Raw genomic sequence first — 13,724 nt, forward strand, 5'->3', positions numbered from 1 at the left:
GAAAAAATATTATATTCAACCATTTTTGCTGTTTTTGAGAGTTGTCATTTGACAGTTGAGGAGAGGTTAATAAACACCTGAGGTTCTACATTTGATGCACCAACATGCATGCAACTTATTTTGCTCTGTTCTCTGGTTTTCAAAAGCCCTGGTTAACAGTTGTTCACAGAAATTTGCTAAAGTCTTGGCATAGACCGGCTCAATTTTCCCCCCGTGGGGCAAGGCCAATTAGCCTTATTAGGGAGGTAGATTCCTGAGGAATGACAAGCCAGGGCTCAGTCCGTCTGTCATGAAGGGAAACACCAGAGTGGGTCTTGTGTCGTTACAAGACCGGAGGAATGTTCCAGACTGTCTTACCTGGTGTCAAAAATGCACATCAGTCATAGCATCTTTGTCAGTTTATCAGTTTGTTCTATCAGTTTGCCCTAGTCCCAGACATCGTCTTTGGGTGTTGGTTAATTGGTTACTTTTGCATTTCTATTCAGTAAACATAAAATATTTTGAAACATCCCTCTGATGATGCGCATATCTTTTTGGTTTAGAGTAAGGTTGATATGGTTGTTGAGAAGTGTCTGTGTGGAGGTAGGGGGCTGTGAGTAGGTTACTGTGTTAGTCGTATGTGCCTGGACACGCTGCACTAGCTGCCGGGCCGGAACAGCTCCTCTGGCTGCAGGGATTATTCCATTGTTCCAGTCAGACGGCCAACTCAATATGTGCCTGTGGCAGCTCTGATGGACAGTTCACTTTTTCCTTGTGAGTCATGAAGAGGGCATTTTCAAGCCCTGATCGGCTAAGCCACTCCTACTTCTGTCTGCCTGTCCTTTAGTTATTAGTTGTTGGTTAGTTGTGTCATTTCCTTTGTGCTTTCACAATGCACATTGTTACTTTCTCTGAAAGGAAATGAAAATCGTGGCATTTTAACATTCACATGTTTCCTCCTCTATCTTCTGCGTTGCAGAGAAGAAAATACATTGATACAGTTATTATATGCAAGTTTTCACAATGCTTTTCTATTGCTGATATGGTCACTGCGGTTAAGAGTTCAGTGTTGGAGGGTCCCTGCAGGTCACCCTGACGCACATAGCTGGAAGCTAGGTGAAAACATGAGATAATGGTGCATAGACCATGAAAAGGCTCAAAATACAGGCAGTTCCATAAAAGTGGACATTATTGTTCATTGATCTCTTTTAACTCTCTCTCTCTCTCTTGTTCTCTCTTCTTTGTCCTCTCTTTGCCTACTCTCAATCCTGTTTTCTCTTCTCTATCTTCTTTTTTGGGGTCCCCCCCCCCATTCTCTCCACTCTATGAACTGCATAGTTGATGGACTGCGGGAGGATGAGCTGATACGCAGTGGGAACCGCGAGCAGAAGAAGAAGTCTCTGGCTACTGGCTCCGGCTCAGGAGAGATGGACGATGTTACAGAGCTGCTGACGGCCCTGCCCACACTACTCTACCAGGAGCCCACCACTATAGGTACCCGGAGTCTCTCGCTCTCTCTCTCTCTCTCTCTCTCTCTCTCAAATTCAAATTCAAATTCAAAGGAGCTTTATTGGCATGACTCAGACATGAAGTGTTGCCAAAGCAGACATATGACATTACAGTACAACAGATACAATATCTGTTTTGGGAAAAGCAAAAAGAAGAAATCTTATCAAATCAAGTCAAATTAGAAAGAAAATGTATAATGATGATAAGCTAGCACGCTAGCTGAAGGAAAGAAAGCTTATATTTAAATATTGGTAGTAATTTCCATAACCAGGAAACTTAAATGTCTCTCTCTATCTCTCTCTTTCTCTCTCCCTCTCTCCCTCTCTCTCTCTCTGTCTCACCTTCTCTCTCAGTTTTACACATTTACATTTTTGTCTCAGATTCTCTCAAGACTCCCTTCCTCTTTCTTGGGCTCTCCCTCTTTCTCTCTCTTTTCCTTCCTCTCTCTGACCCCCCCCCCCCCCCCCCCTCCCTTCCTCTTTCTTGGGCTCTCCCTCTTTCTCTCTCTTTTCCTTCCTCTCTCTGACCCCCCCTCCCCCCCCTGGAAAGCTCTGTTATTATGTGCGTGGGTATGAAATGAGAGGAAGCAGGTGCTCGAGTATCTCTTCATCCATTCATAAAACCTCAGCTCCACCCACATATGCCCCCTCCCCCAATACACACACACACAAACACACAAACACACACACACACACACACACACACACACACACACACACACACACACACACACACACACACACACACACACACACACACACACACACACACACACACTGTAATTTCATGGTTGTGTCAAAAGTGAGTCGAGGCCCTGGTTTGAAAGGAGTACAAAAGTCCAGGCCTCAAGCTGAAGGAATGTCATTGTCAGATTCCTCCTTGTCTATTCTCATGGCCTAAGCATTTTTAGTGACCCACCTGAAACACAAAGACTACGTAAAACCATACATATTTATTTAAGTGTATATTCATCTGTAGTATGATCATTAATTATCATCCCAATCCTCTATATGTGATATGTACAGTAGTACAGTATGTGCCATAATGCTGCATGGGAAGCTTCATTTAGATGAGACCATATAGCTTTAGTGATTCATTTGCTGTTATTGAAGATTATTGAAGCGAACACCTGCTGTCTTCTGTAGAATGAGTGGCTAAAATGGCTGGACTGCCATTGCCAATGAACAGTTATCTGCAAAAAAGTATTACAATTGTAATGCATCTATTGTTAATGTTATTGTTAATGACCAAAAACCTTTACATTGTCATAAGATTTATTTGACATGTAAACCATTGCCTCCTACTATGCAAACATTAGGTTAGCAGGACATACCAATCTTGATTTGATAGCTAGCAAATCAAGATTGGTATGTCCTGCTAACCTAATGTTAATGTGCATGTCGATTAAACTGTTTCATCTGATTAACTGATTTACCCACTCATTCTACAGAAGACAGGAGGTGCTTGCTTTGTTCAAGAGTCATAGGTGAGAGAGACAACAAGCAAAGTATTGGTGCATCTAGTTTGAGAACAATTGAAGACAAAGCATCTCTCTGGGCCTAAGTGCAAGTACATGCTTGTGATGAGCCATATGAAGAATTTACTGAATGTGAAAGACAGACATGTGAGCACGACCACACAGTGTTCATGCTCATTCAACATGCAGGTTAATGTTCAGGACACATTTAGAGAGGAAGCGCAAAGAGTGTGGTGTGAAAGAAGACAGCTGTCACAGGTCTCTTCTTTTTTACCTTGTTTATCATCTTCATGTATTTCTGCAGGTGTATCCACACCTGTGGCAGCAGTGTCTTCTTTCTCTAAAAGCACCCTGAACATTAACTTGCATGTTGAATGAGCATGAACACTTTGAGTGGTTGTGCTCACAAGTCTGTCTTTCACAAGTAAATCTCACCTATGACTTTTGAACAAAGCAAGCACCTGCTGTCTTCAGTAGAATGAGTAGCTAAAAATAGCTGGACTGCCATTGCCAGTCAACATTATTTACAAAAACTGCCATTGTCAGTCAACATTATAATGTTGTACATTCAGTGGACAACTGGAGGGGAAGATTGCTTACAATACAGCCTGAAAACAAGACTCTATTTCTTCATAGACCCATTCTCACATGCAATTTAGTCGATAAAATAATATTTTAAAATGGTATTTTGTTATGATGTTCTTGTAAAGGTGAAGTTGCACATGAGCAAAAAAGGTTTGCATAATGTAAAGGCAATATCCCATCTAGAAACATACTTTTATATGATAATTTGTTATAATTGATACAATATTAATTATTTGAGACTAAGGCCAAACTACTTACAGCCATATTATCAATACATTTCTTTATTATGCATATTTGCTAATTTATTCAAATAGGCAAATTATCTCATTATGCGTGATTTTAAAATGTTTCTAGCAGAAATGGATTCTACAGTATATGGAAAAAGTACTATAGAATCAATTGAGAAAAGTTTGGTAGTGACCTTAATCAGATTGTTCTGGGTTTTGCTAGGGTTTTGTCTATTATCCAGTGTTAAGGTTTCTGTACTTAGAATGTACATTTTGAAATGATTGCATATTTCATTAGATAAAGGCTCATGGACATACTGATGCATAACATTTCAGTTATGTATACAAAATACAGCATAATACAATATAAAACATACAAATACAGTGCAAAAACATATTGACTTAATGTGCATAATCAACTATGGAAGTTTTGTGGGGACATCTAATTAGTTATTTTTTTAGCCCATTTATCAGTAAGATACTCCTCCACATACTGTACATTGTAAACTGTCTGATAAAACACTACCCCAAATGCAATGCTATCATATTATATTTTCTAATTCTAGGGTGGGACACCTGGTCAAAAATCACTATGAGACTTATTCTCCTTGAATGGTACCGATTGACCAACATGAGAGGGTCTGGCTCAAGGCCTACGTGTTAACTTGTAAGGGGCAGGGCCCCTGGCCTCAGGGACATGAAGATGACGGAAGGTCTGATCACCTTCTCCATCTTTAGCTCTGTCTTCAGCTCCCACCACAGTGACGACCCCCGCGCCCACCGAGCCCCCCACTACAGCAGAGGACGAGGCCGTGACCGTGGCCATCACGGAGAAGTCCCCCAGAGAGAGGAAGAAGAAGAGGAAGGACAAGAATCGCTCCAGGACTGACGACAAAGGTGGCGAGCAGGGAACAGGTCAGGTGGATCCAGCAGAGGAGAGCAGCAGCAGCAGCAGAGACAAACCTCGCAAGGACAAACCCGCTCCACCTGTCACAGGTAACTTCCTGCCCCCCGCCACACCCCATCCCTCACAGTTAGGCTCACCATTTCCTACTCTGACCTTTCAAATGGAGTAAAGTAATGGTGCCAGGTGTTTAGACATGGGGGGGAACAGAACAGAACAGAACAGGAAAGAGCAGACTCGACAGGGAGGCTGGGTGGGACTTTTCTCTGTGTGCTGAAAGGCACAGTAGTGACTGCTGCTGTAGGGGGCGAGGTAATAACTGGTCTCTTTGTAGTTCTTCTGGTGAAGTACAGATCATAATAAGTATTTTTGTTTAAAGTGTGGGAAGTGTGTGTGTGTGTGTGTGTGTGTGTGTGTGTGTGTGTGTGTGTGTGTGTGTGTGTGTGTGTGTGTGTGTGTGTGTGTGTGTGTGTGTGTGTGTGTGTGTGTGAGTGTGTGTGAGAGAGTTTGAGTGTGTGTGTGGAGGGGTGTGGAGGGGTGTGGGAGGGAGGGGGGGGCTGGTAGTGGTGCTTTCATAGGTAGAGTAATCACAGAGTTACAGAAAGAATTCTGAAATGGGCCCCCTCTATGCCTTAAGGGAATAACACTGTCTCCTCCCACACACAGCATGTACACAATGAACTGGATGGTGTGCATATGTGTTGTTGTAGATATGCACTAATACACACTCTTGCATTCTCTATGAGAACACTGCGTGTCATCTAGCTTATTGGTATTATAATGCATTTCATTGACTTTATGTATAAAATGTTTTTTTTAAAGATGTTAAGATGTAATACAACTGTATTTTATTTAAAAAAAATCATACTACTGCTACTACTACTACTACTACTACTGATGATGCTGAGGAAGATAATGATGATGAGGATGTGGTTTGTGATGATGATGATGATGATGATGATTGGTGATGAATGATAATGGTAATGATGGTGATGATGGTGGTGGTGATGAGGATGATGATGATGATGATGATGATGATGATGATGATGATGATACCTCCAGTTGGGGCCACAAGCGGGGCGTTCACGTGTGACCCGGCGACGCAGGCGGACCTGGTGCTGCTGGTGGACGGCTCCTGGAGCATCGGGCGCACCAACTTCAGACGCGTCAGGGACTTCCTGGAGGGCGTGGTCACCCCTTTCCACATCGGGCCGGACGCGGTGCAGATAGGTGAGGAGTGGAGGAGGAGGAGGAGGAGGAGGAGGAAGAAGCTCCCACACTGCATTGGCTTGTTCTGTAGAGACTCTTTTATTTGCTGTTAGGTCCCTAAAACTGTGATCAGAGGAGTAGAGAAGCTCTCTCTCTCTCTTTCTCTCTGTCTTTCTCTCTCTCTCTCTCTCGCTCTGTACTTCTCCGAGCACTCAGAGAGCTTTATAATTTCATGCCTGACATTCAACCATTCTCACACACCCACATACACTTATATGTACTGTATATTTTCCATTAATCTCACTATTTACCTGCAGCTTTGGTGTTGCCTTGGCCTCTACATCAGTACACTCTAAAGTACCTCCACATGCCTTCGGCTGCTTATTAGTGTACCTTATTGACCTTTGCCATTATGTGATCCTTTTGGGGTAAAACTGTCAGATGCATCAACCTGACAAACACCAGAGGGTGTAAACTGTCAAAAATCATAAGAGTCAAACCGTCAAAAGACATAGGTGTAAAACCGTCAAAAGTCATAGATGTTAAACCGTCAAAAGTCATAGGTGTAAAACCGTCAAACATGCTGGTAGAGCTGAAATGGCTGAATGTTTTTGTCAGGAGAAAAGTTAAAGGCTGTGCTCTATTAGAAGTGAGGTCACTATGAACTGTGAACGGACTGCCCTGTCTTGTCCCTCAGCTTTGTCCCAGTACAGCGGAGACCCTCGCACAGAGTGGCAGCTCAACAACTTCACCACCAAGGACCAGCTTGTGGAGGCAGTGCGCAACTTCAGATACAAGGGCGGAAACACCTTCACAGGTGAGATGTTATGATTGGCTGTGATCACACAGCCACATTTCTAACTCACCACAAGATTCTGTAAGCACATTCCTGGGTGTGCATTTACATACTAAATGAAGGCTTCAACAACACAGTAAACCATTCTACTGTGGCACTATAACAAGCAGTGGCATGTTTTGTATTATAATAATATAAACAACTGATGATCTTAAGGACTCTTTTATGTGTCTGTGTTTCTACATACTTATGTGCATGTCCTTACTTGTGGTTTCATATATGTACAAATGTACAAGTGTGTGTGTGTGTGTGTGTGTGTGTGTGTGTGTGTGTGTGTGTGTGTGTGTGTGTGTGTGTGTGTGTGTGTGTGTGTGTGTGTGTGTGTGTGTGTGTGTGTGTGTGTGTGTGTGTGTGTGTGTGTGTGTGTGTGTGTGTGTGTGTGTGTGTCTTCTCCAGGTCAGGCCCTGATGCACGTTCTGAATGAGAATCTGAGGGAGGAGTCCGGGGCACGAGATGATGTCCCTCGCTTTGTGCTGTTGCTCACCGATGGAAAGTCTCAGGACGATGCCATCGCAGCAGCTGGCAAACTGAAGACTGTCGGAGTGGAGATCATCGCTGTAGGTGAGACCTCTAGTGGTGAACTTTATGCACTGCATGCAGCTTGGCTGGAACGGCAAACAGAGTTCCAGAGTTCCATGATGCAAAGTTCAAATGTATTTACATGGGAATGTTTTTCCCCCAAATTGTTCTGTCCTTTTAAATGAACCACATACTTGTTGTGATCTGCTATGACCAAAGGTTCATTGTTGCTGGCAGTGTTTGGAAAGAATTTCTCCTTTTCCTTGAGTAAATATTTCAGTTATACTGTATGTGTGAGTTCATGATTGTGCACATTCTGGGTGCCTGTCAATTATTAGCACATACGTGGGTTTATGTAAGAATGTATGCAAGTATAGTCTCTCTCTCTCTCTCATGCACTCACTCACAGACTCTCTCTCTCTCTCATGCGCTCACTCACACTCTCACTCTCTCTCTCAGAATCCTTTTGACTTCTCACACTGACATCTCTTTTTCATTTTCTGTCTGTGAATGTGTATGTGTGTATGTGTACTGATTCCCTCTCGCTTACTGATTCCCCCTCTCTCTCTGAAGGTGTGAAGAATGCAGACATAGCCGAATTAAAGCAGGTGGCCTCTGCCCCTGAAGACCTGAACGCCTACAACGTGAATGACTTCCCTCTGCTCAGTAAGCTGGTGGGCCGACTGGTGCGAATCCTCTGTGGGAAGATGGAGGAACGCAGCAAAGCTAGGAGTGAGTGGCACTTAGACACATGCAGCATACAGTACACACACACACACACACACACACACACACACTTAGGCTGTGTTCAGACTGCAGATGAATCAGATTAAAATCTGATTCCTTCTCATAGCCGATTTTTAGGGCTGACATGTCCACACTGCTTTTAGCAAGTGTTCAAATCGGATATGGCTCTGTTCAGACTGGGTCACATTAGTAACAGATCTGACAGGTTGCTGTAGCAACGAAAACAAACGTTTCTGCCATCAAGAGGAAATACTTGTTAATTTGATAAACAGATAAACATAGAACAATACAACTAGGTGAGTGTTCACTGAATGCATGCTATTTGATTATTTAACGACATCCTGGATTCATGCAACTTCCATAGAAACAGAGCAGAGACCGTATGCACTGTTTAGCATTGAGTATTGCTTAGTCAAATTTTAATATAACATGGTCAAAAGACATAGCCGTAACGTTGCTCCAAAACTCGAAATACATGTAGGTGGGCGGTCAGGCGCGTAAAGCACGTAAATGTCACGACACGGACAGTCAAAACCGAGTTGGGAGCTGTTCAGACTGAGACACATCTGTCCATATCCAATACGAATGCGATATGAATACCTCCCGGATGTGGTTTGCAACTGTTTTGCAAAAAATCGGATTTCATGTGATCTGTCACTGTTCAGACTTCAAAAGTGACATCCGATTCAAATCTGAATGGACTAAAAATCGGATTTTGGCTGACAGTCTAAATGCAGCCTTACAGAGGTGGAAAACTCCAGCTTCAGAAAGTAAAAGAACAATCCTGTATTGGTGATCTCATCAATTAGCTGCTCTATCTGTTGTGCTAATTAGAGTCAGCTGGTTTCAAGTGAGCAGTTGGCACAAATATGTGATAGGACTTTTACTTTCTCAAGCTGGACTTTTCCACCTCTGCACACATATACCCCTACACACAGGGTGCCTCTCATTTGGTGTTTTATACACCCTCCCTTCCTTCCTCGATCCTCGTCCTCACTGATCTACAGTAGATAGAGAATGATGGGGCAGCAACCATGGGATAGTCCAGAGCGGTCTATCCAGTGTTAGTTATAGATCAGTGGGAACGCCCCTCGAGGATCGAGCATCGAGGATCGAGGAGAGTGTTTGAGAGCCACCCACAGACACAAGTTCACTTTCACTGCTATTGTATCTGTGCCAACTGAGAGCGTGTGTCAACTGTATGTGTGTGTGTGTGTGTGTACTGTGATTAGGAAGGGACCGGCCCACCCAGAAGCCAGTGGTGGTGTCGTACCCGAGCCCGTCTGACCTGCGCTTCTCTGACCTGGGGCCCCGAGAGGTGCTGCTCAGCTGGACGCCTCCGCCACGCCGCGCCGCACAGTACAGGGTGGTGTTCCACAGCAGCGAGGGACTCACACCACAGGAGGTGAGACACACACACACACACACACACACACACACACACACATACATACACACACACACACACACACACACACACACCTCACACACACACGCACGCACACACGCACACACGCACACACGCACACACACACGCTCTTTTGAATTGAAATATTGAGAGCAAGAGAGAGAGAGAGAGAAAGAGAGAAATTGCACCATTTCCATTTGTCTTCCAGTTAATAGCTCAGTGATCTCAAGCTGTTTAAAATATAATTTGTTTTTCATTTACATGCTCCAGCATCTGGAATCCCTGCTGGGATAGCGTTAGCTGCACAGTCATGTCTGCTCCAATTGTCTGAGATTTCAATATTTCACAGCACTGCAGTATTACTGCTAAATGAAATGACGGCCTTGTAAGAGTTATCCCTAGCTCATTGTACATCAGTCCAGTTCCTGTCTTCTCTCTCAGACTTTCCATTTTCTTGTTCTGTTCCTCAGGTGGTTGTGAATGGAACGCAGTCCAGTGTTCTCTTGACTGGCTTGCCCTCCCAGACGCAGTACCAGGTGTCTATCTTCCCCGTCTATGAAGACAACGTGGGTCCACCTGTGCGAGGCGCCTTCACCACCTGTAAGAAACATGTTCCTCTAAAGATCAGTTGAATCATTGTGGGAGAGATTGCGAGAACATGTTTGCTGAAAGTGAGATGTTTTCTTTTCTCCTTTTACCTCTGTGAAATCCCTTTTGCTCTCTCTCTCTCTCGCTCCCTCTCTCTCTCTTCCTCTCTGCCCTTTCTTCCTTTCCTCTCCTCCCCTGATTTCTTCTCTCTCCCTTCCTTTCCTCTCTCTTCTCCTCACCTCTTTTGTCTTCTCATTTCTCCCTCATTCCGCTCTCTTCTCCTCTATTCTCCCCTCTCCTCCCTCCACCACCCTCTCTCTCTCTCTCTCTCTCCTCTCCCTCTCCTCTCTCTCTGCAGTGCCGTTGGCCATGCCTGACCGGCTGGAGGTGAGCCCTTCCTCTCCCACCGGTTTGAGGGTCCGCTGGGGCCCTGCGGTCGGGGCCACCCAGTACATGGCCCTCTACTTCGCCCTGACTGATGGAGAACCGGACGACGCTAAGGAGGTGAGGCAGAGGAGCTAGAGAATTGTCCTGTTCTCATCCCGAGAGCCTCGTCATTTTCAGATACATGCAGTACATGAGCCACACTGATGGACATGGCACAGGGCTGATTGAAAAGCGTTTTGGGATAGAATGTGTGTGGCAGATTGTTATCTGTCTATGTTTTTGCATGGCTTGTATTGGGGAAAATGTATTATCTACAGTATACTCTCTGTGTGTGTGTGTGTGTGTGTGTGTGTGTGTGTGTGTGTGTGTGTGTGTGTGTGTGTGTGTGTGTGTGTCTGCGTGTCTGTCTGTCTGTCTGTCTGTGTCTGTGTCTCCTCTGTATCTGCGGTTATAATTGATAAAATGTCTAATTGAATCACATAAGCTCTACTTATGTCTGTTTTTTCTATAATTAAGGTCAATTAATCATAGTCTCATTAGAGGTGGGTGGGTGGATAAGAAGTGTTACCTCAGGTGGAGGGTGACAATATGTTACTCTAATAAGCTGTCAGTAGGCTATATGACAGTTTATCATACGGCTCCTCACAATGCAAGTAAAATGCTCCATTGACTTGAATGGGATTTCCATTGAAAGTGAAAGTCAGCTAGTAAGATGTTGCCACGCAACACCTGAAACTGAAGTTGCAAACTATTTATTTTATTAGCAAAAGCCACAAAATGGTAGCCAAGTCATTGCTAAAGACACATTGTGTTAAGTTTCTTTTCTCGTTTTGACAAGTAGCCGTATAATAAGCGCGATAATGTATAGAACGCAGGTCATTATTGGGAAAATAAGTACCTTCAGGGTGAAACAAGACCCCTCCGCTTCGCATTGGGGTCCGGTTTGCCCTAATGGTACTTATTTTTCCGATAATGACCAGCATTCTATACAGCCGTGGTGTACTGGTTAGGGCTTCGGGCTTGTAACAGGAGGGTTGCCAGTTCGATCCCCGACCAGTCCACCACGGCTGAGGTGCCCCTTGAGCAAGGCACCTAACCCCTCACTGCTCCCCGAGCGCCGCTGGTTGGGCAGGCAGCTCACTGCTCTGGGTTAGTGTGTGATTCACCTCACTGTGTGTGTGCTGTGTGTATTCACTAATTCGGTTAAATTGGGTTAAATGCAGAGAAACTAATTTCCCTCACGGGATCAAAAAAGTATATATTCTTTTCTATTCTATTATCTCTTACATAAGTACTGACAGCTTACATAAATACTGACAGCTTTCCCCATCTGGTCCATCCTCCTCAGGTGAAGTTTGGAGCCGAGCAGACAGATGTGGAGCTGGAGGATCTGATGCCCGCCACTGATTACTCTGTCACACTCTACGCTCTCTACGACGACGAGCCCAGTGACCCTGTCACCGCCGCGGCAACCACCTGTAAATAAATCAACCTCCAACACCTGCACGCACACATGTTACAGCTATTGTGCGAACAACAGTCAGCAGAGAAATCCAGCTGACAGTGACAGTTGAGGTGTTGATTGAAGATCTATGGGTGGTTGTCAGGGGCCGTTTGGATTAACTCTACAAAGGGCGGTTTTTAATGTGGGTGGGTTCAAATTTAGTGCCAGATGTCTCTGTCATAGACAATGAGATTAATAAACCAGTGTAAAATAGTACAAGCAGACTAAACATGCAGTATGTAAACCTGAACATGCAAAAATGGAGCCTAGATGTTATAGAAAGATTCTCTTTTGCACTCATTCTCTCACTCATTGATCCTCCCCACTCTCTCCCCCACTCCCCCCATCTTCTCACCTCTCTTCCTTCTCTCCCCACTCTCCCCCCCGTACTCTCTTCTCTCCACAGTCCCTCTCCCCCCTCCCCAGAGTGTCCAAATCGCCGTGCTCAGCCACAGCTCGCTGCGGGCCAGCTGGGTGCCCGGTGCGGTGGACGTTCCAGGGCACCGCATCGTCTGCAGAACCAACATTGGCACTGACACCCGTCAGGTGAGTGCTAAACAGAGCTGTGAAGGCAGTGAGGCCTCTCCACTCTGACCACAGTCACACATGGTATTGGGTGACCTATGCTGTCGAGGCTGCGGTTGAGGCTTCAACATTGATATGATCGTGTGTGTGAGCAGGTGAACGGGAGAAAGAATTCAGGAATTCATTAGTATCATAAGTCCCGAAAAAACAGTGGTTGCTAGAGCAGCAAGGCAGCTACAGTGCTAGTACTACTACTCGGTGACCTGGAGAAAACAGAGATCTATGTTAAAAATGGCCTGAGTTTTCCTCTCATCTGGACTCAGACAGGCAAGCAGGCAGGAATGGAGAGGCAGGAAGAACCTACTGTGCGTTTGTCTCCCTCCACCCCTCCTAGTGTGAGCTTTCACAGCTCCACTGTGCTACTGGTGCTGCTGAGGTGTTGATCACAGCCAAAACTCCCTCTGACTGCTCACGGCTGTCTCTGTTATGAATTATGAATATGTACTGTAAATAGATTTAAGTGAAAATAAATCTTTGAATGTGATATGCATATCGTTAGAATAAAGTCTCTTTGACTGATGCGTCTCCCTCTGTCTGTCTCTCACACTCACTCTCACTCTCTCTCTCTCTCTCTCTCTCTCTCTCTCACTCACTCACTCACTCTCTCTCTCTCTTTTACTCATTCTCTCTCTCTCTCTCTCTCTTTCTCATTATCAGGTGGAGGTGAAGGGTGCCAATTCTGTGCTGCTGCAGAACCTGTCGTCTCTCTCCAGGTACCTTGTGTCGGTGCAGTCACACTATGAGAAAGGACTGTCGACAGCTGTCACAGCCAATGCAACCACATGTGAGTCTTTTTTGTGCACATGGAAATGACCTACTTACAGTACACCTACTTATACTTACCACCGCTCTCTTCCAAACTTATGGCACACCATTGGCTATTATTCAGGGGGCAAAGGGGGTTTTACAGACATGGGCTGCTGTTAAAGGTTGTCATGCAAAAATAAAATCTAGGATGTCCCAGGATCACAACCTGGGTGGCCAACCCGGTCAATAAGCTGCTGTTTGTGTGTTATCGCCCTTTTTATGCCCCATTATAAGTCTATGGACGAATATATTATGGGGTGGATAGGGTAAAAATTTTAACAAATAGATATCCCCACAAAAATTCCTCAGATGATTATTTACATTAAGGCAATACTTTTTTACCTTTTACAGCAGCCCATGTCTGATTTCCCTAAAAAGGGGGTTTTGCCCCCTGGGTATATGATAAAATCTCATGGCACACTGCCACAATACT

The 13,724-nt window shown here is 44.7% G+C and overlaps 1 protein-coding gene across 2 annotated transcripts in view; it reads left to right on the top strand.

The window, feature by feature from the left end:
• Window positions 1–13,724, top strand: part of LOC134087243 (collagen alpha-1(XX) chain) — a 48,804-nt gene that overhangs the window by 22,156 nt on the left and 12,924 nt on the right. For both annotated transcript variants that reach the window (XM_062540619.1, XM_062540620.1), the window contains exons 5-16: window positions 1,318–1,473; window positions 4,516–4,773; window positions 5,744–5,911; window positions 6,588–6,707; window positions 7,143–7,307; window positions 7,839–7,997; window positions 9,245–9,417; window positions 9,891–10,020; window positions 10,367–10,512; window positions 11,744–11,873; window positions 12,306–12,445; window positions 13,142–13,268. In XM_062540619.1, coding sequence (XP_062396603.1) covers window positions 1,318–1,473; window positions 4,516–4,773; window positions 5,744–5,911; window positions 6,588–6,707; window positions 7,143–7,307; window positions 7,839–7,997; window positions 9,245–9,417; window positions 9,891–10,020; window positions 10,367–10,512; window positions 11,744–11,873; window positions 12,306–12,445; window positions 13,142–13,268 — 1,872 coding nt within the window. The remainder of the gene's footprint in view (window positions 1–1,317; window positions 1,474–4,515; window positions 4,774–5,743; window positions 5,912–6,587; window positions 6,708–7,142; window positions 7,308–7,838; window positions 7,998–9,244; window positions 9,418–9,890; window positions 10,021–10,366; window positions 10,513–11,743; window positions 11,874–12,305; window positions 12,446–13,141; window positions 13,269–13,724) is intronic.

The sequence above is a fragment of the Sardina pilchardus genome, chromosome 7, assembly GCF_963854185.1.
Source record: "Sardina pilchardus chromosome 7, fSarPil1.1, whole genome shotgun sequence".
In the NCBI taxonomy this organism is placed as follows: domain Eukaryota; kingdom Metazoa; phylum Chordata; class Actinopteri; order Clupeiformes; family Clupeidae; genus Sardina; species Sardina pilchardus.